The 26,967-nt window shown below is 45.1% G+C and overlaps 1 protein-coding gene across 1 annotated transcript in view; it reads left to right on the top strand.

The window, feature by feature from the left end:
- Nucleotides 1-1,966: 1,966 nt before the first annotated feature.
- The window catches only part of LRIG1 (leucine rich repeats and immunoglobulin like domains 1), a 121,319-nt gene continuing 96,318 nt past the window's right edge, over nucleotides 1,967-26,967 (top strand). Inside the window, exon 1 of the mRNA XM_049863221.1 lies at nucleotides 1,967-2,193. Within this exon, the coding sequence (XP_049719178.1) occupies nucleotides 1,967-2,193 (227 nt within the window). The remainder of the gene's footprint in view (nucleotides 2,194-26,967) is intronic.

Raw genomic sequence — 26,967 nt, 5'->3', positions numbered from 1 at the left:
TTTTTAGAAAACATAGATTTGAGTTTGCTGGAGCAAATGTTTTTCAGCAGACTAGACACCCTCTTAATTTTCCTGACAACATGTGCCCTTACGCAGCTATGTTGGAAACTTGCATACTCCTGGGAAGGGTTATGAGACACGGCAAACCAAAGCGCCCAGAGAGGCAGCTGTATATTACAGTGCTAATCTTTTCTTTTTTCACACAGTGGGTGTGTGTGGTGTGTGGGCCTGCCTTACTGTTTCATGTAACACATGGCTATGTGCTGACCTGTGAGAACCAAAGTCAGAAGCTTTTAAACCGTTATTATTTCTCCTTTGTCTCTACCAGGAGTACTCTACGGTTTTTTGAATATTGGCTTAAAGAGGCTCCGGTTAAAAAAAAAAAAAAAAGCAAACTCTTTATCTAAGGCTGGAATATTTCCAGATGTACCCTTCAACTAGAGGGGGAGGGGGGGTCCACCTTTGAGATTTGGGTTCTGCAGCACACATTCACTCTGGTAACCCCGTTAATCAAGGACGTATTGCCGGATTTAGGACGTCAAGAACAACCCAGGGGCAGAAACAAGCTCCAGGTTGTGCGGGGAGGAAGGGGGCCACCCTTGATGAAATAACTAAGGAAATGCGTGAATTTTTAAATTTCCTAGAGGGCACCTGGAAGAATGGGCGCAGGTTTGCCCTAAATTCCCAGTTACGTTTGCAGCCTGGGGAAGAGGGAAGAACACTGGGGGCCAGACAGCTCCAAAGCGGGACGTTACCTTCTTAACCAACTTTCTTCCCACGGAGCCCTGGTGGGCTCAGTGGTTAAGAGCTTGGCTGCTAACAATCCACCAGTCGCTCCTAGGAAACCCTCTGTCCTATAGGGTCCTATAGAGTCGCTAGGCGTCGGAATCGACTCCACGGCAACGGGTTTGGTTTCCTTTTTACAGACCCAGAGGACATACCTTTACGCCCCCTACTCGCCGCCCGCGTCCCCCTCCTCCATCACCAAGCCTGCACGTCCCCTTTAAGAAGCGGGGGCTGTCTCTCCCTCTTTCTCCTCCCTGTCCCCCACCCTTCACACCTTGGGTGGGAAAATAGAGTGGGGGCGGGATGGCCGGAGGGGCGGGATCATGGGGAGCGCTCCAATGGCTCTCGAGGCTGGCGGTCGTGAACTCCAGCAGCCAATGAACAGCAGGTGGGGGCGTGGCGGGGCCCTGTTGCAAAGCGACCAACGTGGGCCGGCAGGCGGCCGCGGAGAGCTGAGCCGAGGGGGTGTGTGCGGGCGAGCGGCCTGGGCGGGGCCAGGGAGGGCCGGCCGGGGTTGGGCCGCGGGGCAGCTCGCAGCGAGCGGCTGATTGTTCCGGCCGCGAGGTCGGCCGTGCTCGCGCAGCGCGGAGGAGCCGCGAGGAGCCGCGCCGAGTCGGGAGTGCGCGCGCGCTCTGCCCGCGGCGCTGAGACAGCGAGGCGCACGGGGCCCGCCGAGCCGGGGGCAGCCGCGCGGTGCAGCCCGGGGCCTGCAGCTTGGCGCTCCGAACGGAGAGGAGATGCCCACGGGCGCCGAGCGCAGGCTGCGAGGCTGAGCGCCCTGCTTCCAGCAGCGGCGGCAGCACCGCCCTCGGCCAGCGGCGGCACTTGGCGTGCGCGGGAGTTCAGGAGCCGGCCCGGAGCGCGGCGGGAGGACCCAGCGCCGGCCTCGCACCCCTCTCCCGGGTCCGAGGGCTTCCTAGCCAGTGTGGGCAGGTCGGCCCGGATGGGCGCAGGGTTCGCGGCCCCCGCAGGGCGCTACCGAGCGGCCCGGGCACCGGGGGCCCGCTGAGCGTTGGAGCCGCCGCCGCCGCCGCCGCCGCCGCGGGTTAACTTGTGCCAGCGGCCATGCCCCGGCCAGCAGCCTAGTGCCGAGCGGCGCCCCCGCGGGCCCGCCCGTGCCTGCGACCGCCCGGGACCTCGCAGCCCCCGCGCCCGAAGTTCGCAGCGCGCTCCAGACAAGATGGCGCGGCCGGCCCGGGGAGCGCTCGGGGCCCCGCGCCGCTCGCCTCACCTTCTCCTCCTGTCGCTGCTGCTGCTGCTGCTGCTTCGGCCGGAGCCGGCGACGGGTACGGCCGTCCCACGGGCGTCCTGTGCCGCCGCCTGCGCTTGCGCTGGGGACTCGCTGGACTGCGGCGGGCGCGGGCTGACGACGCTGCCCGGAGACCTGCCCGCCTGGACGCGGAGCCTGTGAGTGCCGCCCTTTTCGCCCTCCCTGCGCCCCGGAGCGCTGTCACCTGGGGATAGCGGTGGGACTTCTTACCTGAGAAGGCAGTGCGGCTTGGGTTCCGTGCGTGGTTGGGAAAAGGTTTGCGTGGGATCCCAGAGGTGATACCGTGCGTGGGCGTCTAGAGGAGAGAGCACGGGGGGCCTGGAGGTGAGGGTAGGTCTTGCGGGTTGGGAGATGAGCGCAAGAGGGTAGGTAGTGAGAGTCCAGAAGTGAGCGAGCGTGATCTGGAAGCAAGTAGGTAAGTGGGAGTCTGGAGGTGAGAGAAGGTGAGTGTGTATATGTATGTGTGGGAGGTGGGAAACCCCTGGAAGGGAGAGGGCAAGGAAGCCTGTGCGGTGAGTGTGAGGGTTTCTTTTTTTCCTCTCCTGTAACCGTACTCAGGCGTCTGAGATCCGTGGACTTCCAGTGGCTAATGAATGGTGGCTCTTGGCTCCAGTCTTCCATTTACGTTATCTGTTAATGCGAATGTGTGTTTCGTCGCCTTCTGATCCCTGCTGACCCTGATGGCCTGACTTGGTGACTTGGCTCTGGCCGAGGCAGAAGGCAAACGTCCCCGGAGAACAGCCCGAGGAAGGGGCCTTTGGGACCTCCGGGAGATCTCTGACTGATGCGAGTTTGTCCTTTGCTGCCTGGTTGGCATTTTAGGGAACGATGTTCCAGACCCTTACTGTCTGTTCCCTAGGGCCCCATTGGGCTTGATGATCCTCTATAAATGGTGCAAATTGGTTGGAGTAGTGCTACTTCCAGAGACAGTGCGAGGGATTGGTCGATTTGAGCAGTTTGTTTCACCTAAAGGAGGTTCTTTTCTGTGCAGTCACGATTTTTTAACCTGGTCTTTAGTGCATGGTGACCTTTATTGACATTACAGGCTTCCATCAGCACTTAGTGGGACATTTCTTACAGGAGATTTCGCAAGAAAAAAATGCATTAGGCTTCCATAAGTATGGGAGAATATAATGGCCTTCTTTTACTTCTAAAAATCTGGTCCATGAGTCAAATTCTGCCCAGTTATCAGTAATTAGCACTTCTGTGGAACCCTTAGTACCTTCTAGAAAAGGCCTGGCTTTTCAGTTGAATAATTGAACATCTTTCCTAGAACACAGAAGAGGTGCAGCGGACACCTCAGGCATGGCATCCACTGTTTAAATAAGAAGCAGAGCAGGTGACACAACTTTTAACCAACACCTGTGGCTCGATCTCAGAAAATGTGGTCCTGATGTGTGGCTGCCATGAGAGGAAGGTAAAGGTCCTGTGCCTCTGGAAATAGAGCGCGATTTTTAACTTGGACCGTGTTAAAAATACCAAAAACCAAATCCCATGCTGTCGAGTTAGTTCCAGCTCATGGTGACAGTGAGCAAGTACTGCAAGGCTCTGAAACTTTCCAGGACCTTTTAGTTAGTTGGAAACCCTGGTGGCATAGTGGTTAAGAGCTTGGCTGCTAACCAAAAGATCAGGAGTTCACATCCACCAGGTGCTCCTTGGAAACCCTATGGGGCAATTCTACTCTGTGCTATAGGGTCGCTATGAGTTGGGATTGACTTGAGCGCAATGGTTTTTTTTTTTTTTTTTATTAGTGAGGTTTTCTCCAATATTCTGCTGCTTCTGTGGAATTCACTGACTTAACTGAAAACCAGTGGTTGTACTGTGGATTTTTAACGCAGACAGTGGCTGTGTGAAATAACTGGAGAAGGAGCCCGGCATTGACATTAGGTACTAATTGGTTTAGTTGAGGTGGCCTTTGATACTGTGGCTTTTCCTTTATACATAAGCTTTTGAAGTAGGCTTTTGAAGCTAACATCACGTGGGCAGGATCAGAATAACTTCTTAAGTGTTCACCTGTTGGAGGAGTGACTCCTGATGCCATGTGTCAGTGCCATTGTGGGGAAGGCACTTAGTTCAGAAGCCGTGACTTCCCGGAGAGGACAGGGTGTCCTCTTATTTGTCCTTCCGTGTGGTCACAAGATCCACTTTGCCTTGCCCTGTAATTTTTGGAGCAAAACATACTGGTTGTTTTTTAGGCTTTTGGTTGCCTAAGAGTGACATTTCTCGTGGCATGAATCGCTTTAGGATTGCAGTCTTCTCTCTTTTATTCACACTTTTGAAGATGAATACCAACCATACTGGGTATTTAGAGGTTCCATAGACTTGATCACAGGGATTATGGTGTTAACTGATTAGACTGTGAGCTGTAACTTCTTGTTAGTGTGTGGCAGCATAGTAAATGGATATACCCTTTGAAAAATGTTGTTCTGGTTAGAGAAAAATCAAGCAAATTTTTTTTTTCTTCAACTTCAGATTTCTCTGTTTAAACCATTAGTTTTATTCTGAATCTTACATCAGGCTATTTATACAGCTTATAGTCCTGGTTATGATTCCACAAGACTTGAGGGGAGAAAGTGTCAGTCTGTAATCTAATAAAATATCTTGTAGTTGCACCAGGCTTACATCCTTTAAGTCCATTGTGTCTAGGAGATGCTCAGAGCTAGTTTATAACCCCATGAACTAGATTTACAGCAGCTAGTTCAAACAGTTTCAGGCTGTGGATTTGAGATAGCAGGGGACCTGTGGCTTTATGGGACTTTTTTTTCTTTTGTCAACAGTGCATCTAACGTTGGAGTTGCTCCTAGGCCTAGCATAAGGAAAATAACACAATAATACGGATCTAAATGCAGTATGAGCAGAAGGGATGGAATGGAGCTAGTGGATGGGAAAATCATGTTAATCCTTGTGTCTGGAGGATAATTTATACAGCACCGTAACTTGTAGTAGTTGAGCCATTTTCATTGCTGAGGCTTCCATCCCATTACGTAGGTGAGATTGGCATGGTTCAACCAGCACATTCATAAATAGCACCAAGCACTGCCAAGCCTTATTCCAACTTCCCAGAACTTTAGAAATAGTTGAACTTCTTAAAACTCAGATATTTGCTTCCTTCGAAATTATTTTTGAGCGCATGGTTTTAGAGCTGTTTAAGAAGTTTTAAGTACAGTTTACTTTAGACTCTTATCTGTTGCATGAATTTGTGGCTAGTTCTGGGAGCCACATGATGGCCTGGTGGGATTGTGATGGGTGAGGAAGGCTGGCCCTCTGTTTGGAGGGAAGATGACTTGGCATTCAGAAACAAGGAAATTCACCAAAGGACACCAAATGTGGTTATCCTGGGTCCTGAGACTCATTAAGATGAGTTTATTGATTTGGGTCTCTTTATGTTATGTCTCCTTAAGTGTTTGCAATACCAAATCAGTGGCTTACATCTAACCTTGGCTTCTGATTACATTAGAAAATAAACCCTGGTTACCATTGTAGTTATGAAGCAGAGAGGGCCTTTGTCTTTGAAATTTTACAGCTGTGCTGGAAGGCCCAGGTGTGCAGGGTGTTGTGAATTAAAGGTTTGGAAAATACTTCCCATCCTGTTAATGAAAATTAGATTTGAAGTGCAGAGGACCAAATTGTTCCAAAACCTAAACTGAGATTTTGTTAAGAAATAGATTGTTGTCTGGATTGTCCTGAGGCCTTCTGCCCATTTTCTGCCTTGTCTCTGTGTCATTTAAGAAGAGCTAAACAGACCTCTGATATCTTCAATTTGCGGAAAGTGGACAAAGGGTTGTTTGGAATAGGGAGCATTTTAAACTTGGGGTGATGGCAGAGGAAAAATCTGAAAGGTGGAAGTTCTTTCAGACTTTCAGGGGAACTTCACCTCAGAGTCCTCTTCTTTGTAACACGTGTAGGAAGCCTAGCCTTGCTTGCCCCTTGATGAGGGAGAACCTATCTGTTGCCTGTTCTCTGGCAAATAAAATTGATTGCCTTGAGAGGAAGGTACATGAAGTCCAGCTGATATGAAATCATGGGCATAAATGCTAATTTTTGAATACTGCAAAATTATAAAGTGCCCAGAGGCCCACAGGGGGCCCACAGGACAAATTAACTCTGTATTGGCACACAATGCCCTCTTGCTTCTAAGGTGTGTCAGAATCGTTCCTGCCCCTTCTTGCAAGGGGGCACTTTTAAAAAAAAGTGTGTTCATCTCTTTCCATAATTATATTTGGTTACTAGATTTCACAGCTTTGGACATTTGAGTGCATCATTGGCATTAATTCTTAGGAACATCTCCCAAAAGATGAAGAAAACTCAGTGTTGGCCCAGATCTCAGCCTCCTGGCATTCCAGCAGGCTGGTTCCTAGTGAATGTCCCAGCTCTCCAGCATCTGCACTGTGTGCTGAAGCTTTCCTTCCTTCCAGTGCTAATTATTTTGCCTGGGTTCCCTGACCACACTGGGTTGGCCTCTGGCTGACCTTTCTCTCCCTAAGACACTGTGATCACAGTGGAAGGGCCTCTCCTCCATTCTACAGAAGTGTCTCCTTGGTGCAAAGTCTTTTCAGCATCCTCTCTTTCAGGATGGACAGGAATGTGAGAGAGCAGTGGGGTTTTGTGTGGCTGACAATGCACCTGGCCCAGTTCTGTGTACCTGCTAGAGCCCAGAGGTCTGTTGGAGGGAGAAGGCTGCAAGGAGGGTGTTTAAAATAGCCTGTGGTTATTTTATAAGTGACACTCACAGAGGGAAAACGAGCAAAAGGATTCATTGAACTGAAAGTTACTATAAGCAATAAAGGATGTTGGTTGTACCAGGGTCTTTTTTTCCCCTTTTTTGTTTGAAACTTAAAGGGATTCCTCTGACTTACTCTCATAGGTTGAAGGACTTTAAGTTTCATGAGCAAGCCTAACTTTCAACTCCTTTTGAAAGCGCTTGGTGACATTTACTCCCTGGGACCTTCCCTTTCCTGGGTGACTACAATTCGAAACGCTGGGGGTCTTTTAAAAGGGAACAGTGCTCTGGGCTGTGTTAATATTCAGAGCTGTTTACAGCGGATGCTATTTCTGCAATGCCTTTGCAGAAGACATTGTCTTGAGACAGGAAGGAGGGATGGAGGAAAAATTCCCAGGCAGAGGAGGGAAAATATTTTAAAATTTCACGTGTTCCCTGGCCTGTGGGAAGTTTAGGGACTGTTAATATTATTTTTTTCGCACTTAAGCATGAGCCTGTAGGCCACATCCCTCATCACTTCAGTTCCTGTGTATACTACTACCGTGGTCTTCTTACGCTTTTGTTTCAAGTAAGTGTGAGAATAAGTAAGACGTTCACCTGCAAAGAAATAAGGCTTCGAAGACCCAGCCCAACCCAACCCATAGCCGCCAAGTCAATCTGGATTCGTAGCGACCCTATAGGACAAGTAGAACTGCCTCACAGGGTTTCTAAGGAGCGCCTGGTGGATTCGAACTGCTGACCTTTTGGTTAGCAGCTGTAGCTCTTAACCACTACGCCACCAGGGGTTCCGTTTGAAGACCAGAGGTTAACATTTTCACTGTAGTTGACCCTCTGGAACTTGCATTTATTTTTTTGCCCGTAGAATTTTGTATAACTGCAAGGTTTAGAGTAGCGGCCCAGAGTAACCAATTAATTGACCAGTTACACGACTGGGACTGAGACGTTTTCGGCTGAAGAACTTGATATATGACTGTTGCTGTCATTAAGCCATGTGAATGGATGTGTAAAGATTGCAAAAAAGAAAATAGCAGTTTGTGGATGATCTAATTGGAAGCTGCCAATTTGTATCCAGGTTATTTTGTTTTTTTTTGGTGGGGGTGGTATGCTTGTGAATTTTTCTTATCCAAAGGCTTTGTGCTTTATGTGTTTTTATCGTAATTGTATTTTCTATATTTTAATACTTTGTTTGTGGTCTTTATCCAAGTACTTTTTTTGTCCAAGTCTTCTCAAACACAAGCAATAGACCCAATCTGCTTATAAAAGCCATTCCATTTTTTAAAATGGCGTTTCTCCATTTCCCTGCTCTCACAGCCTTTGCTTCCTGCCTTTAGCCCTTATCTTCTCTGTATCTTCTAAGTGGGCATTCGCTGCCCGGCTGTGTCTCCATCTCCGTTTGTGTTATTGATTGGGAAAAAGAGTAGATGAGGTGATACTTTCTTGACCTTCACTCTGTTGGGTATGCTGGCGAGTCCTTGGGTGGCTGGACTTCTAGCCGAAAAGGTTGGTGGTTTGAACCCACCCAGAGTTACCTCGGAAGACAGGTGATATGCTTCTGAAAGGTCACACAGCCACGAAAAGCCTATGAAGCAGTTCTCTGCACACATGGGGTCACCATGAATTGGAATCAACTTGACAGCAACTAACAACAACAGGATACGTTGGTGGAATAGTGATGAAGAGATCGAAAGTTGTTTCTGGGATCCATTCCTGGCACTGCCACTCTATAGCTCTGTGTGATTTTGGGTGAGCCTCTCTTCGTTTCTTAATAGGGGAACATAATATTCTGTCTTAGGTGACACATGTCTTTAGCTCAGTTCCATAATACGGGTTGATAAACTTGATGATTATGAGCACAATATGAAGGCTAAGACTTCAGTGACAGAAATCTTGCATCATCTCTCGTGGTCAGCCTCCAAAGGCAGATTTCCTGGTGATAAAGTCTTTCCTGGGAAAAGTTTATTTTTGCGATATAAAGGACTCCTTTGGAATGGGAGGGTGACTGGGCTCACAATCCAAGCAGCCTTATAAGGTTTGTGTGTGTGTGTGATATGTATGAAATGAAACGTGAAATTTCATGTGCCCTTGGAAACCTCAGACTATCAAGTGGGAAGCTATGAACAGTTGCTGCAAATTATACAATTAGCAGAAATTACCAAGATGGTTTATAAATGCATTCTAATTGTACAAATACGTCTGCCTATTTAGCATTATCCTTTTGGGAGGGGCTGTCTGGAAAGGAGGCAGGGGAGTGAGAGGCTCTTCAACTAATAATTTTATCCTATTATTTCCCAGGGTTGCATGGAAACCGAGCCCTACCCAGATGCAATAGCTCCTCTCAGTAGAAAAAAGTAGCTTGGAAAAATGCAGGTGTGCTCTTCCAAACAGGGCTTAGGTTACAGACTTCAGGGACAGCTGAACCCCACACTGTACCCACTTCTCTTGGCAAGTACATGAGGGAGGAGGAGGTGACGATTGTCTGCAGAGAGCAGGGGAGCCCTCACGTTTGTAGGCTCTTTGGGTCTGTTTGCAATCCAGTGGTAACTTTGTAGGGGATGTGGGCAGCCAGCACAGGGGCGTTGAGGAATCTGACGGGGATGTGACCTGAAAAGCCAGTTACTGTTTGCTCTTGCCTTTGCACCTGTAGCTGAGTCCCTTCCCCAGTGAATGGCCTTGATTCACAGCCTTGCCCACATGAATGGCTACGATTGTTAGCGTCTTTATTACTATTTAATCTAGCATAACCGGTAGGTCCATTGTTAAACAACCAATCTGTTCATCTCTGTACTTCTTAATACAGCTCGGCTTCCTTATAAACCAGGATGCAGGTTCCAATTACTGCTTATTCCGTTTGTTTTGGCAAAAGGTAGCCTTCAGAGGATTTAAAGAAAGTATGAGCTGTCTCTTTTTAGGTAGTTTGCGTTGATTATTAAGGTAAACTTTTGTGGTGTACAGATCTCTAATCTTTACCATCTGCAGGTATTTTTTTTTGTCTTAAGGCCTCAATATTAGGACCATGAATGAAATGAGTAAGGATCTGTCCCACAGGCAGAATTAGCTGGACGTTAAGAAACGAGGTGGAGATAATGGATTTTTTTTTTTTTTAAGCTGCTAAAAAACACGACCAGAAACCCTCACAACTTTTTTTCTAAGGCATAGTTATGAAGCATTTAGCTGCTTTGGAAACCCTGGTGGCATAGTGGGTAAGTGCTACGGCTGCCAACCAAGAGGTTGGCTGTTCGAATCCACCAGGCGCTCCTTGGAAGCCCTGTGGGGCAGTTCTACACTGTTCTATAGGGTCACCATGAGTCAGAATTGACTTGACAGCAATGGGTTTGGTTTTTTTTCTTTCGTCCTTTGCTCCTTTTACCAGTTATAATTTGCCGCTGAAATAATTGACTGCTTATCTTGGTCAGAGCATGCATTGCACTGGTAAATTTTTTCTGCCCCAAGTACTAACTTCATGATAGCCTGTTAGATAACAGTGAGGAGGATGAAGCTCTTTTGAACTGGGGAATAGAGTATCTGGTTTTAGTACCAAATCTTGTCGTTCCAGCACTCCTTGTTTGAAAGTATTTGTATGTCAGTCATTAGCACTTGGGCCTAGTAACAAGAAATTGACAAGCTAGCCTCTGCCTGGGTAGTGACAGCTACCACCTGACTGAGAAGAAGTACGGTGTTGAAGATACTCCTTTTTTCTTGTAAGCTATAGATCAAAAAGACCTGCTTTTTTTTTTTTTCTTTTAAAAATCTGAATTAATGGAACATTTGATTGGCCCCAGTTACTTTAAATAAACTCACTCACTTCTGCCCGTACAGGTGTTTTCTCTTATGTGTTTACTGTGGAAAGAGCTAACAGCTTCATGAATGAACAGAATATTATAGTTTAATGAACTCACCCATGTACCCGTCACCTGGCTTCAGCAGTCATAGATGTTCACCAGTCTTGTTTGATTTCTGTTCCACACACTTCTCCCCTCTCCCCTTCCATGCTTTTTTTTGAGAGTAAGTCTAAGGCACATCATTTCATCTGTATATGCATAGAGTGGTTTTGAGAGATGTGAATTTGAACAACTTCTGAAAGAATTGACACTTACAAATGTGTTCGGCAAAGGAAATTGTAGTTAGCTATACATTTACGAAGGAACCCTGGTGGTACAGGGGTTAAGTGCTCAGCTGCTAACCGAAGGGCCGGTGTTCGAGAAAGATGTGGCAGTCTGTTTCTGTAAGGATTTTGTTGTGGTTGGGTGCCATCAAGTTGGTTCTGACTCATCGCGACCCTGTGCACAACAGAACGAAACATGCCTGGTTCTGTCACCCTCACAATCATTGCTGTGTTTGAGCCCATTGTCTCAGCTGCCATGTCAAAGAGGGTCTTCCTCTTTTTCACTGACCCTCTGCTTTATGAAGCATGGTGTCCTTCTCCAGGGACTGGTCCCTCCCGATAACATGTCCGAAGGAGCATTCTGGCTGTACTTCTTCCAAGACAGATTTGTTCATTCTTTCCGTAGTCTGTGGTATATTCACTATTCTTCGCTAACATGTAATTCAGATGCATCAGTTCTTCAGCCTTCTGTATTGTCCAGCTTTCACACGCGTATGAAGCAATTGAAAATACTGCGGCTTGGGTAAGGCGCACCTCAGTCCTCAGAGCGACCTCGTTGCTTTTTAACGCTTTAAAGAGATCTTTTGCAGCAGATTTGCCCAACATAATACGTCATTTGATTTCTTGACTGCTGCTTCCATGGCTGTTGATTGTGGATCCAAGTAAAATGAAATCCTTGACAACTTCAGCCTTTTCTCCGTTTATCATGATGTTGCTCATTGGTCCATTTGCTGGGATTTTGTTTTCTTTATGTTGAGGTGTAATCAATCCATGTACAGCCTTGGAAACCCTGTGGAGCAGTTTTTGTTCTGTCCTGTGGAGTCACTATGAATCAGAATTGACTCAGTAGCAGTGGGCGTTTTGATCATACATTTACAAAATGTTTATTGAGCACCTACTATGTGTACTCTATATGCTCTCAGAAACAGGTATTTTTGGGGGGGCAAGTGGTGGTGGTGGGAGAGAGATTTAGTTCTTTGTCCTAGAGAACTAGTTCTTTGGCAGAATTGTACCTTTCTGATTAATTTCCTCTCTCCTCTGTTTGGTTTGGAGGTTTCTGCCATAGTATTAGTTGTTGATTAAAATCCATGAGTGAACAAATGTAATTAGAAGTGGATCACTTAAAAAGTGACATTTCAGATATGGAATCCTGGTGGCACAGTGGTTAAGAGCTTGGCTGCTAACCAAAAGGTCAGCAGTTCAAATGTACCAGCCGCTTCTTGGAAACCCTGTGGGGCAGTGTTCTACTCTGTCCTGTAAGGTTGCTATGAGTTGGAATAGACTCTGTGGGAACGGGTTTGGTTTTTTTGATATTTCAAATATTGTTGGTTAATAGAGGGATAATTAGCCATTGGTTGTAGTTAAGTTGTGAGCCTGAATTGAGTTAACTATTGTTTACTTCGCGAGGCCTGACCCTCCAGCTGTGGCTGCTTGAGGCAGCTTTAAATAGAGACACCCTGTAAGAAAATCCTCAAAAAGCGAAGAACTAGGTTCCTGGAACTCTCTGCTTGATTTAAACTTCACACAAATTTGAAAATGTTATTCTCCAAGTAGCTGCTGAATGGTTTTGTTCTGTTTTTTAAAAGTCCACTGTTTACTTTCTCCATAGCCTGTTACTTGTTGGTTAGAAGGCCCCTTTAGAATAGCTGCTGGCTGCAGCTTAATTAGGAACCCAAAGAGAATTGCCTAGTCCTTCAAGTTTCATTCACTTTATTATAATTTATGGAATGATTTCCATATTCTATTTCTGGAAATCTAATTTCTGTAGATTATTGAGTGCTTAGTGGTTTTAAAAGCTGCCCAACATGGTCAGGTTAAAGTCATGGATTTATTAAATGTAATTACATTTATAATAAGATATTGATTAGATGCTATCCTACAGTGGCGTCTGTGTTTAGAAAAGTGGAAGCATACCTCTAAGGATTTAAGAAAAATCTATGGGTGAAAAAACTTCCCATTGAGAAATTCTGACTGAATTTAATTTCTGTTTTGCAAATGGGGATAACTGTGTTCTTTCGCCTAATTTCATCATCATGCATCATGCCTGAATTTCACCCAACCCCCCCCCAAAAAAAAACTCTTTGCCATTGAGTCGATTGTGACTCATAGTGACCCTATAGGACAGAGTAGAACTGTCCCATAGGGTTTCCAGGGAGCAGCTGGTGGATTCAAACTGCAGACCTTTTGGGTAGCAGCTGAGCTCTTAACTGCTATGCCACCAGGGCTCCGCCTATATTTTAGTCATTTTTATTTTTAATTAAAAAAATTTTTCTTCTTGTCTGTAATTTCCTCCATCCACCTGGGCTGGTGTCAGTTTCTGGCACACACACTTCCAGTGCTTGCAAAACTTATAAACAGACAGAAGAGCTGGTTGCTTCCAGGAAGTTGGTTGTTGATGCAACGAAGTGAGGGCTGCAGACGCTGCAGCTCCAGTGGGATGGGGTTTCCTCTGTCTTCGGAGGAGGGCGGTCCAGAAAGTCAACCTAAATGTTTTGTAGCTATTACGGTCTGCCTCATCCCAAATTCCTCTGACTGTTTTCTCAGATTTGGTGTCTGGGAAGGACTCTTGGCTGGGGGAGGTTTGGCCTCATTGAGGGCTGTGCTTTGCCCAAGAGAAAAATCTGGAACTCTTCTATGGAGATATTTTGATTCTTTCATAAGTTCATTTGAAGGAATACTTAGAAATGATTAAATTGTATTCATTTTTGAACTGCCCTAAAATAAAGGCTGGTTAACCTCAAATATTGTTTAGTTGAGGATCTGGGGAACTTTATTATATGTGAAATCCTGGAGCTCAGTTCATCTTTCTGCACAGAAAGGAGCCTACACTTTTCATAAAGTTTCTTAAAGGGGTTCTCTTGACCAATGAATGATAAAAACTACCTAGATGGGAATTTTTGTTGTTGTTGTTCTTAAAGCTATGAAGGAGGGGGTGTGTAGAAAGGGAAATAGCCCATGGTTGGGCATTAGGAAACTTGGGGTTTTAGCCCCAGCTTTCTTACTTACTGATTGGCATTGTAAGCCTGGATTTCCTATCTGTAAAGGGATGGATGACCTCTGAGACTCCTGGTTTTTAGGTTCATGACTCTATCCCTTTAATTGAAGCAAAGAGGGAGTAAACTATTTGGATGGTAAGAATTGGTACATTGATCTGTATCCGGGTTACTTTGATGTTGTTAGCTGTTGTCAGGTCAACCCAAGTCAGCCCCAAGCTCATGGCGAACCCATGCATGTTGAGTTTGGACCATTATTCATAGGGTTTTCACTGGCTGATTTTTAGAACTGGATCTCCAGACCTTTCTTCTTGGTCTGTCTTAGTCCAGAAGTTCTCCTGAAACTCTTCGACATCATTGCAACGCACAAGCTGGGATACTTACTTAAAAGTAATCTTTGTGTATTTGGTGCTTCTGAGTGAAATTCTCAGCGATACCCTGAGCAACAAAAGAAAATAGGGTGTGCGTGGTGGAATCTCAATGAGGGAACCTTTTGTGGGCCTTTAGGTGTTGTTGAGAGGGAGTTAATATTCCACTTTATTATTTTCTTTGATTATTGACTACTTTTTCCTTCTGGCCCAAAGAAAACTATGGAAGCTAGGGCAGACCTACTTTAGATCTTTGACTTTTTAAGAACTTAGATCTGGAGCCCTGGTGGCATAGTAGTTAAGAGGTTGGCTGTTAACCAAAAGGTCAGCAGTTCAAATCCACCAGCTGCTCCTTGGAAACCCTGTGGGGCAGTTCTACTGTGTCCTATAGGGTCGCTATGAGTCAGAACAGCAACAGCAGCAAGATCAAAAAGGCAAATTAAAGGCATATTTTTTCCAAAGGGTTGCTTATCTCTCTGCCTTTCACAGGGCCACTGCCAGCAGCTCTCTCAAGCAGGACTTCAGTGCATGGTTGGGATGTGTGAAGTTGTAGATGATAAACTGCCTTCAACAACCAGATAGGTCATCTAGAGCAGATTCAGTAGTAGTAGGCACGGGAAGGGCGGCTGCGCTTGCCATTGACTATGTCTGTGGTGGGTTTCAGAGCAGCTTTCAGCCTTTTTACCAAGATGACCATTTATACCTTTCAGGGTGGAAACTCAGCAGCCTGATAAATACAGCGCAGTGGCTTCTTGCTCCAGTTTTTCTTTTTGAAACATTTTATTGTGTTTTAGGTGAAAGTTTACAAATTAATTTTCCAACCAGTAATTCTCACACAGATTGTTTCATGACCTTGGTTGCAATCCCTGCAACGCGTCAGCACTTTCCTCATTTTCTCCCTTGGTTCCCCCATTTCCATCCATCCGGTTTCCCTGTCCTTTCCTGTCCTATTTGGTTTTAGGCACATGTTGCCCTTTTGGCCTTTGTTCTAACAAAGCACATTCTTCTTGGATGTTACTATTTATTTTATTATTGGTCTGAAAGGTGGCCTCCAGAAGTAGCTATAGTTTGAAGTTAGGTTATTTTAGGACAATAGTCTCGGGTTTTTTCAGTCTCATTCGGACCAGTAAGTCTGGTCTTTTTTTTTTTTATTATTTGAATTTTGTTCTGCATTTTTTACACATTCTGCCCAGGACCTTCTATTATGATCCCAGTCGGAGTGATTGATAGTGGCATCCGGGCACCATCTAGTTCTTCTGGTCTCAGGTTAGAGGAGGCTGTGGTTCATGTGAGCCATTAGTCCTTTGGACTCATTGCTTCCTGAGTCTTCGTTCTCCTTTGTTCCAGATGGGAAGAGACCAGTAGTTGCTTCTTAGATGGCTGTTCTTGCTCCGGTTTTGAAGTCTCTCACTCTTCTTGGTCAAATTTATTCTAAATCTATCCATCTACCAGGAGTCCCTGAGTGGTGTAAAAGTTTCAGTCCTTGGCTACTAACCAAAAGGTGGGCAGTTTGAACCCGCCCAAGGTCACAGCCCCTGAACCCTGTGGAGCAGTTCTACTCTGCACACCTGACAACTTCGGTTTAGTTTTACCCATCTACCTGTATTTTCCTTGGTTTCCTTTTGACCAGTCGCTGTTCTTGAAAATCTTGATTCCTATCACAGTGGATCCTTATCATGCAGCCTCTTCCTAAACTTTTGTTTTCTGTGTTTGAAATAGCCATCTTTCTCTCACCTGGAGTTTGTTGGTTCCTTCAGTAGAAACTCTGGGGCCTTTTTTTCCCCTCCCACCCATTCTTTACTATGTGAATGTTGTTCATAAGACTGAACCTTTGGACTTTTCCTGTATTCTTTAGAACAAATTCTTGGAATTTGGAGCATTGTTTGGGGATACAGTTTAAAATGCAGTGAAGCTGGAGGCGTGATTAGTGGTTTGGAACTTCTTGACAGAAAGTTTAACAGGGACTACTTCAGGACTAAAGGAAATAGTCAAAAAAAAATTGGACTTTTTTTTGTTGTTGTTGTTAACATTCTCCCTTTAAGACCCAAAGATAACCGTTTTGCATTGTGGTTTCTGAGATCAGAATAGGCCAAATGATCCTCCTACCCCTCTAGGAGCCTCTTATGTCATTGTCAGCCATTCACTCTGTCACTCAACTTTGTTCTGGTGAATATAGTATTTATATCTAGCCCCCTCCTCAGGATGCTGGGAGTTTACATGATTTGGTAACTTCTCACATGTTGCTGTCTTTTCTTCTCCACTTAGACGTGAAGGCAGCAGGGATTGTTCAGTATCATACACATAGAAGTCCCTTGATAATTGCTTTGTTAATTGCCTAGTGATTTTCTTCCTTAGCTCAGCGTTGCTATTTGTGGCTTCTGAGGTGTGATTATTGCTAATTGACATATGTGAGAACTTTACCAGGAGTGTTTTTGAAATTCACATGTAAGTTGCAAAAGGCCATTTTCTTTGTGCTGAGGAGTTGGTGGGTTAAACCTGGGATCTGTAAATCTATCAAAAGTCAGCTGATGGATAAAAGGGATAAATTCAGGGCCTTTGTTCAATAGCTGGAGCTCCCTGTGGTGTGGGCCTCCCGTGAGAAGTCATAGGCTCTGGTGGGTCTGATTTTATATGTCAAAGAGAACTTCTGGACAGTATACTTGACCTCAACCAGAATTATGCGATGTCCTCCCTTCTCTTCGCCGTCCTCCTGATTTTCTGCTTGTGTTTGAGAACCACTTCAAAGAATCCGATGTGTTGGGGCCAGACGCCATGCAGTTATTCTTAAAAGAATTTGGAAATATAATTGAAAACAAACTCTGTTGAGCAAAGCAGACCTAGGCAAGTTCTTACTTTGAGGGAGAAGGGAATTCCAAGTTTTTTCTCTGTTTGGAGCCGATGTCTCAGAACACTTGTTCTGCGAGATGAATCATCTGTGAATTCTACATCTGGGAGTTATATATTGGGAAATGGCATTATTTTTAAATGGAGAAGAAACACAAAAGCTTAAAGTTACAGTGCAGCTGGAAAATTCTAGTCAGAGTTTAAAAAAAAATTAGGATTGAGGTGAAATTGGCAGGCTATTTGGACATGAGATTGTGATGCCTAAAATAGACATATCCGTATATAGAAAGCAATATGACAGCCACATGTATTTATTGGGACCCCTCCCCTTTGATTTGAGACACATGACATTTAAAAAAAAATCATAAACATCAACTAGTCAAAATCATGTGGCTTGAGAGTCTGAATTTATTTAAACATTTGTCTTCAGCTGCTTTAAATAAGTTCAGGCCGTGAAAAGCCCAGAGCAGTGTGGTTTCAGGGACTACAGAGGAGCATGACACGGTGTCCTCGTCCGCTCTGAAGCACCCCTTCATTCCACATGTGTGGTTATGCGAGGGTGGGTGGTAGTGGGGATGAAGCAGCCATGCTGTTACATGGTGCAGTGATAAGAGTGGAGGTTCTGGAGCCTGGCTGCCTGGGTGACCTTGAGCAGTTTACTTAACTTTCTTCTGACTCAGTGTCCTCTTATGTAAAATGAGGATAACTGTTTAGGGTCGCTATGAGTCTGAATCGTTTTTTTTTTTTTTTTTTAACTCAATAAGGTTGATATGAGGACAAAAATGAAATAGTTTGTAGAACAGAGCCTACCACATAGCAGACACTCCAGAAGTGTTAGCTATTATTTATTATTACTATAACTATAGCAACAATAAGGAACCTTGGTGGTGCATTGGTTAAGTGCTCAGCCATTAACCAGAAGGTCAGTGGTTTGAATCCACGATTTGTTCTGCAGGAGAAAGATGTACCCAGTCTACCTCCGTAAAGCTTACAGCCTTGGAAACCACATGGGCCATTTCTACTCTGTCCTCCTGTAGGGTCGCTATGAGTTAGGAAACAAAAACAACATAGCAGTAACAGCACAAGTGTGTTAACTAATTCAGTCATCATCTTTATTCTCTGAAATATATTGCCTCTGTTTTATATATGAGGCCCAGAGAGGTTGAAGGACTTGCCTAGGGCCCCAGAGCTAGTAGTTGCCCAGAGTTAGAATTCTGCATGGGTCTACACGATTCCATTTAGAAAGAGTACTGTAAGAATAGCACTGCCTTCTGACTTCTTTCTTGTGCTTGTCTGGCCTCTCTAACAAGGCTCTGCATTTCTTAAGGCCAGCGACTGCTCCTTCAGCTCTTCAGTGGCTGGTAGCACCTAGCACTGGCCATGCAGATATCTTGAACATGATCTTAAAAACCATGCTTCTTCCTTGGCAGGCTTGTGTGTTAGAATCCATTTTGGGTTTGCCTCTTTGGGGAAGGGGGTGGTAGCATGCGCATATGTCTGGCCATCTGTTGTTTATTGTTTCTGTTGGGTTGTGGTTTGTATTCATGTTCCATGTTTCTTTGGTTTCTGGAGCAACTGCAAATATTATATGCTCAGGGATCAAAAAAAGTAAACTATTTATAAACAGTAAAGTATTCTTGGGTTTGGAAAGTGTTTTTCTCAAATGCGTGTATATTTGGTGGCTTTATTATAATCTCATTGATGTATCGTTAGACAATTTGCAGATCAAGGCGCATTGAAAAGATGGGCCAGTCAGGCCTGCCTAGTGTAACCAGTTCACAAACAGCCTTGGTGATAAGGCCCTGGTGTTAACTCTGACCTGAATGGTGTATTTTTAACTCAAGAACATTTAAACAGTTTAGCCTGCTGGCGAAGTTTATACTCTGCCTGAAATCCTTGGCGTGCCTTGGGTTGTGCAGTGCTGTGAAATATATGTGGTCCCGTTCCTGAGACTGCTGTGACCATCAGTGACGAACATCCCCCCCCGCCCCTTAAAACAAACGACAGAAAAAGGCTGCAGCAGAGAGATGAAAGGAAGAAAGGTGGAATTTATCCGTGATTTTAACTGATAAATTTGTTAAACTTTTCTCCTTTACTATTTCTTTGTGTCATGAAGATTTTAGGGGGGATAGAGAGCTTTTAACTACCCGTCTCTCAGTTTGTCTGCCATACTGTGGTGGCTTGTGTGTTGCTGTGATAGTGGAAGCTATGCCACCAGTACTTCAAATACCAGCAGGGTCACCCATGGTGGACAGCTTTCAGCAGAGCTTCCAGACTAAGAGACAGACTAGGAAGAAAGGCCTGCTGGTCTAGTTCTGAAAAGTAGCCAAAGAAAACCTCACGGGTCGTAACCTCATGAGTCACAACAGAACATTGTCCACCTCAGTTGCTTTGTCCATGTCATCAGGAGGCATCAGTTGCTTGAGGGGGACATCGTATTTGGTGAAATATAGGGCCATAGAGGACAAGGGAGACCCTTGGTGAGGTGGAGTGGTACAGTAGCCACAATGATGGACTTGAAGATGCTGGTGATCATGAGGACGATGCAGGACTGGGCAGTGTTTCCTTCTGCTGTGTATAAGGGTTCCATGAAGTGAGTGAACTCTGCAGTAGCTAACTAGGTAGCTAGTTTTTGGTTCACATCTATTTTGCCATCTCTCCCCCGCCCCTGCCACAAGGGTCTTTGTGTTTCAGCCCTTGGCAGTCCACTCCCCTCTTCAGCTCCTTCGTGCACCTCCATCCTGCCTGGCTCCCTCTCCTCCAGCTGCCGCACTGGTGTTAGTCCGGGCTCTTATAGTCATCTCGTGTCTCACAGCCCGTACGTACTGATCCCTCCACCTCGAGAAATAGTCCCCCCCTTTGCCTTGCAAACCGTTGCTCTTCCATCTCAAATGCCCCTACCCTGGAAAGCTTTGCTGACTTCCCCGTTTAGGTTAGATTGCCCTCTCGAGGACTCTGTACTACTTTGTTACAGAAGCTTAGTGTGTTTATTTGATTAATATCTGACTCTGGTATTAGTCTGTAAGCTTCCTGAAAGCAGGGGCTGGGTTTGTTTCTGGCTCATCATTATATTTCTGGAATCTAGCGCAAAGTCTGAGACGCATTTAATGCTCAGTGCCGACATTGATATAGGTGTAGAATGAATACCAAACACAGTGAGTCCTGTAGAAGTACCTTTCCAGACAAGTAGGATAATTTAGGCGGCAGGACTGGGTAGCCGAACCAACTCAGCGACAGCAGTGACGGGGCCCAGAGCTCGCCTGTTTGTCCATTTCCTATGTGTGTGTATCTGTACATTGTGTGTGTGTGTATAGATAGATAGATACAATGCTGCTGAGCCGATTCTGACTCATGAACTCATGTATCAGAGTAGAACTGTGCACCACAGGGTTTCCAATGGATGGTTTTTCAGAAGTAGATGGCCAGGTCTTTCTTCCAAGGTGCCTCGGGGTGGACGTGAACCTCCAGGCTTTTGGTTAACAGCCAAGGTGGTTAACCGTTTGCACCACCCAGGGATTTCTTCCTAACTTAAAGTGTTGAGGAACTTAGAAGAACGGAAAGGAAGAATAAACAGAAGGGAGGCTGAAAGATAGCAAGTAGGCTGTTCAAGTGCCAAGTTAACAATTGAACAGCTCTTCAGCCTTTCTGAACTTCAGGAAGGTGACTTCGAAAGCCCCTCTGCAAGTATTGTTACTGAAATTCCTTTTTTAGTTTTAGCACTGCGTGTGACGTGTCTCCCACGCGGGGTCCCTGGATGTCGCTGCTCTTCTGGATCTCCGGTGGGTGGCTGTCCTTGGCAGGTGGGCCAGACTCAGCAGCTCTCCTCTGTGTTGCGTTTGGCGAGGGAGCCCACAGTGCACTTCCCAACTGTTGACATGGTCTCTCGTCTGTTCTTTTGCTGGAGCAGGCTTTTGGAGTCTGCTTTTTTCAAAGTTGACACTGCAGCAGGGAAGGTTGCTTCTTACATAGACTGAGGCTGTCTAGACACCCTTCCCCTTGTGGTTATTCTGCTCAGTTTATGCTGAGCCTTCGCCAGGCAGCTGGTTTTGGTTGCTTAGGCTCTTAGTTACTTTTTGCTGAGACCTCTCCCCCTTTGACAGAGAGGATACCCAGGCCAAGGTAGTTTTTCTTCCTCTGCTGGCAGAGGGGAAGACTGCGCTTCGAGTAGTAAGAAGGACTGAGAATACTGCCGTGGTATTTAACCTGCCCTTAGTGGATCCATCCAAAGTCACAGCTTAGATGTATAGAAGCTTCTGTGGCAGGAGATGTCAGGCAGATACATTTCTAAATCTGTAAATGCCCTTTGGGCTTGGACCTCGAGTGTGAGGCATCAGCCCTCCACTCCACGCCCCAGGTGCACACAGCTTGTTCCCCAGGGTTTCTGATCCCAGCAAAGGGCTGGTCGCCAACACGGGCTTGTCTTGGGGCAGTCTCCTGAGATGGTAACAGGTTTCTGATCCCAGCAGAGGGCTGGTCGCCAACAGGGGCTTGTCTTGGGGCAGTCTCCTGAGATGGTAACTAAAGGCAGTAGGAAAGGGAGTCCTGCCCACCCAGCTTTCAGTGATGCCTCAGTTGTTATTTTAATGGTGATTGAGTTCTTGGGCTGAGATCTGTAGGAAGGCACTTTTGTACCCAGAGAGCTGGGATAGTCAGGGTCATGCCTTACCTAAAAGGGATCTTGTGTTGCTGACCTGTTAGCCTGGTAACCGTGGATTTATTTTAACTACTTTTAATTTTCTAGTTACAAATGTTAGACATGTTTATTGAATAAAGAGAAGACTACAAAAAAAAATAAAAGATTAATTGATCTCATTCCCCAGTGATATTTTATTATTTCGGTATATAAATTTCCAGTAATATCAGTGGTTCATTACCTATTTAGAGTTACATCTTTTTTAGACAGAATTGATACTGCAGTGTGATTCTTTTTTTAAAGAATCAGTATCGTCAATGTTTTCTCTGACGTTAAACATTTTAAAAAATACGGTTTAAGTCATAATTAAAATTCCCTATAGGTTTTTCCCTAAGCAGTGCCAACCACTTTTACACATACCTATTTTACATTTCCTGTTTACTTCGGATGAATTACTAAATCCAAAATGCCCTGAATTTGCAAATTCTCAAGACTCTTGGTAGCATTGTCGCAAGAAAGAAGCCACCGATTTAAAGTGTGGAATCGATTTAAAGTGTGAAATCGGGGCTATTTTCCCATGTGTCCCCTCCTCCACTTTTTTTTTTTTTTTTGTAATCAGTGACCAGTTTAATGCATGAAAATTGCATTGGGTTAATTTAATCTGCATTTGTTTGGTGAGGTTGAAGATCTTTTCATATGTTACTCAGGCATTTCCTTTTTGAATTTCCTCTTATTGGTGCTTGTTTAATCAGTTATTTTGACGTTCATAACTGAAATTTGGGCTTGGACATAAGGTGCACACACTTCTGGGTGGTGCAGATAGTTAAGCACTCAATTACTAACTGAAAAGTTGGTGGTTTGAACCCACCCTCAGAAGACCTGGCCATCTGTTTCTGAAAGGGTGCAGCCTTGAAAACCCCATGGAATTGCAGTTCTGAATGCAAAAAGTCTTTCCCCTCAGGTGTAATTGCATATAAAACTGTGCTGTATTGGGCAAGTCACAACTTTTGACGCCGAACTAGGAAACGTTTCTGTTTTTAAACCAGAATTGATCCTGTGTTCTACAGGGGAACGTGGCAGTGGCTCTGTGGATCCCCAGCAGTAGCCCCAGACTGCTACAGCCCTCTGCAGAGCCAGCCCGCCTGTGCCCAGGCCACCCTGTCCGTGGCCCGTGTGCCTGGTACCTACAGCTGGTAGGAATCAGAGCAGATTAGTGTGGCGGAGAACCCTTCGGGAACAGCTCCCAGCAAATGGAAATTATTTTAAAACAAATTGATGCGGTTTTTCTGTCAAACCTACTTGGAGCATAAACAAGATTGGACTGTAAGCCGCTTCCCTTCTGCAAACGAGTCCGTGTTTAGAATGTGGCTTCGGACGAGTAAACATGGTCGCTAGAGTGAGTTGTCATTGTGCATGTTGGATGTGAAAAGTAAAAGTTTCGCACTAACCAGCGCTCTCCTGGACAGCTCTGATAGCGCTGGAGAAACCATCCCCCCTTTTTCATATGTCATCCTGTCACATACATCAGTACTTCCTGTAAAGATTTTAAAGGTAAGGATTATTTTGTTGTTGAAAGGATTAACGGGAAAGAAATACCAAGTCAATTTCTGTGGTAAGATAAACATTTTAATTTTATCCCTTTGCCAAGTAGTAATATCAAAAACATCTTGTGAAGTACTTAGCTCTGTGTGTGTGTGTGTGTACCCTCCTGTTTGTACATCTTTGAGATCTCTGCCAGTTTCAAGGTGGTTCCTCTGCCCTAGGGACAATGTCGGCTTTATTAAATTGGCTACAGGTTCCGTAGAAGGCGAAACAATGCTTTTAATGTTCCGATTATATATTAATGAACAACCAGGCCAAGGGGCACTTGCCAAAAAAGCTACAAAGTGAGAAAGCCACCAATATCAGAATGAACTTTGCACTCTGAAAGTGTGAATAATGTTGGGTGAAAGGAGTTTATTGCATAAGGGGAGCAACTGGAATCTCTTTGAAGTAGGTCAGCATCCTGGCCCCATTAGCCTTTTGGGCTGTGCAGTTAACCACATCTCTGCTGGCTAGGACAGAGCTCCGCTGTGGTACCCGGGTGTCGGTGTCGCGGCGCGTGCTCACAGCCCAGGAAACCCTGCCCAGACCACCAGGGGCCGTGGAGCGCCAGCGTACCGTGCAGGGGGACTGTTTCCTATCAGGTTCAGCAGATTGTAATGTAAAGCTGAAATGTATAGTGTCCCACGTCCACCCTCCCAACTTGCACTTTTGGAGGGACTTTTCCAAAAATAGCATGCTGTTTTTCTAAAATTTTCCCTTCCCAACCACAGAAAGGAGTTAGAGTTTCATCTGTTGATCTACGTAACTAATTTATTTCCCCCTCTTTGTAGTGACATTTCCTCCTGCCTCTGACTTGTTCTTCGTTTTTGAATGACTGGCCAGTGGGAACCCTGCTTTCCACAGCCTTATTAAGTAATTAGAAGAAGAAGAAGAAGAAGAAAAAAATGCTCTTTTGAAATCCTGAGAAGTTGTTTTCTGTGGGAGGATAAACTTCAGCAGAGGTTTTGTTCGTTTGGTGGGCCTGTGGGGACGGCTTGGTAGTGAATACAGCAGTTTTTAGGAGGTCATTTATTCTCAAGGAGCTGATTGGGTGGGGCGGGGGAAATCATGGCTTTACCATTTTATGTGGATACCTCCCCCCGCCCCGTTCCTGTTCTGTTTATCTGCTAGCCCTCAGGTTATTTCCTCATTTTTGTGGTATAGAAGTACCCAGGTGGCATTTTGAGAACCTGCTAGTAAGTTCAGCAGGTTTTTTTCCCCCCACATAACAGCTTTATTGAGATACAATTCAAATACCATAAAAGTCACCTTTTTAAAGTGTACAATTCAGGATTTCTCCTACATTCAGAGAGCTGTGCAGCCATCACCACCAATCTTGGCATGTTGTAATCATCCTCGAGGGAGACCCCACACCCATTAGCAGCCCTTTCTCATTCTTCCTCTGCACATCCCCTGGCATCCTCTAGGCTGCTTTCTATCTCTGTGGATTTGCCTATCCTGGACATTTCATATAAATGGAATCATACAATATGTGGGATTTTGTGTCTGGTTTCATTCACTTAGCAAGAGTAATCTATGTCGTACCTTGTACCAGTACTTCTTCCCTTTTTTTTTTTTTAATGGGTGAATAATCTCTTAGGTGGAGTCTCTGGGTGATGCAGACAGTTAATGTTTGGCTGCTGACTGAAAGGTTGGTGGTTGAGTTCCCCCATGGGTGCCTTGGAAGAAAGGCCTGGCTATCTGCTTCGGAAAAATCAGCCATGTTAGCTCTATGGAGCACGGTTCTAGTCTGACACACATGGGGTCACATGAATCCAAATTGACTCGACAGCAACTAGTTATAAGGATATACCACATTTTGTTTATCCATTCACTCGTTGCTGGGCGTTTAGGTTGTTTCTACCCTTTGCCTATTGTGAATAGTGCTGCTATGCACATTCGTGTACAAGCTTTTGTGTGGATGTATGTTTTCATTTCTTTTGGGTGTATACCTAGGGGCAGAATTGCTGGGTCATCTGGTAACTCTGTTTAACGTTTTGAAGAGCTGCCAGACTGTTTTCCAAAAAGGCTGCCTGTACCGTTTTACGTTTCTCACCAGCAATGTATGAGGGTTCCAGTTTTTCCATATCCTCACCCACACTTTTATCTTTCTTTCCCTGATAATAGCCATTTTAGTGGTTGTGGAATGAGTGGTATCTCACTGTGGTTTTGACCTGTGTCTCTCTAGTGACTTATGAAAGGACCCCTGGCGGCACAGTGGTTAAGTGTTCAATTGGTAGCTGAGAGGTCGGCAGTTCGAACCCACCAGCTGCTCCGAGGGAGAAAGATTTGGCAGTCTGCTTCAGTAAAAGATGTACAATCTTGGAGACAGTCTGGGGCAGTTCTACTCTGTCCTGTAGGGTCGCCGTAAGTCAGAATTTTTTTTTTTTTAATTTTTATGTTTGAACTTTAGATGAAGTTTACAGAACAAACTAGTTTCTTATCAAACAGTACACACATTGTTGTATGACATTGGTTAACAACCCCACAACATGTGAACACTCTCCTTTCTCAACCCTGGATTTCCTATTACCAGCTTTCCTTTTCCCTCCTGCCTTCCAGTCCCTGCCCCAGGGCAGGTGCACCCCTTTAGTCTTGTTTTGTTCCATGGGTCTGTTCAGTCTCTGGCAGAAGGGTGAACCTCAGGAGTGGCCTCATTACTGAGCTGGAAGGGTGTCTGGGGGCCATATTCTTAGGGTTTCTCCAGTCTCTGTCAGGCCAGCAAGTCTGGTCTTTCTCTTTGAGTTAGAATTTTGTTCTACGTTTTCCTCCAGCTCTGTGCAGGACCCTTTATTGTGATCTCTGTTAGAGCAGTCAGTGGTGGTAGCCGGGCACCATCTAGTTGTACTGGACTCAGTCTGGTGGAGGCTGTGGTAGATGTGGTCCATAAGTCCTTTGGACTAATCTTTCCCTTGTATCTTTAGTTTTATTCATTCTTCCTTGCTCCTGAAGGGGTGAGACCAGTGGAGTATCCTAGATGGCCGCTCACAGGCTTTTAAGACCCCGGACGCTGCTCGCCAAGGTAAAATGTGGAACATTTTCTTTATAAACTCTGTTATGCCAGTTGAGCTAGATGTTCCCTGCAACCATGGTCCCCACAGCCCTCAAGCCAAGCAGTTCGGTCTCTCAGGGAGTTTGGATGTGTCTATGGAGCTACCGTGGCCTTGCCTTGTACAGGTTGTGCTGGCTTCCCCAGTATTGTGTACTGTGTTACCCTTCACCAGGGTTACCACTTGGCAATTAAGTGTTTTTCCATCCTCACCTTCCCCTCCCTCGTAACCATCAAATATGGTTTCTTTTTGTATGTAAACCTTTTCATGAGTTTTTACAGCGGTGGTGTCGTAGAGTCAGAATTTTTGACGGCCGTGGGTAGTGGCTAATGATGCTGAGCATGTTTTCTTGTGCTTTCTAGACATTTATATATCTTTAGAGAAATACCTGTTCAAATCCTTAACCCATTTTTAAATCGGATTCTTTGCTTTTTTATTTTTGAGTTGAAGGAAGAATATGTTTTAAAAAAGACAAATCCTACAATTTCTAACAGTTCAGGGTATTTCCCAGGTGGGGATTCTCTGTGTTGCATTATCCAAGGCACCGTTTTCCTGTGTCTCTGAAATGGCTTCCTTAGGGAAGAAGAGTTTCATGTTTAAGATTTTAGCAGAAAGAA

Source organism: Elephas maximus, chromosome 20 (genome assembly GCF_024166365.1).
Source record: "Elephas maximus indicus isolate mEleMax1 chromosome 20, mEleMax1 primary haplotype, whole genome shotgun sequence".
In the NCBI taxonomy this organism is placed as follows: domain Eukaryota; kingdom Metazoa; phylum Chordata; class Mammalia; order Proboscidea; family Elephantidae; genus Elephas; species Elephas maximus.
This window is presented reverse-complemented; position numbering and strand designations above follow the sequence as displayed.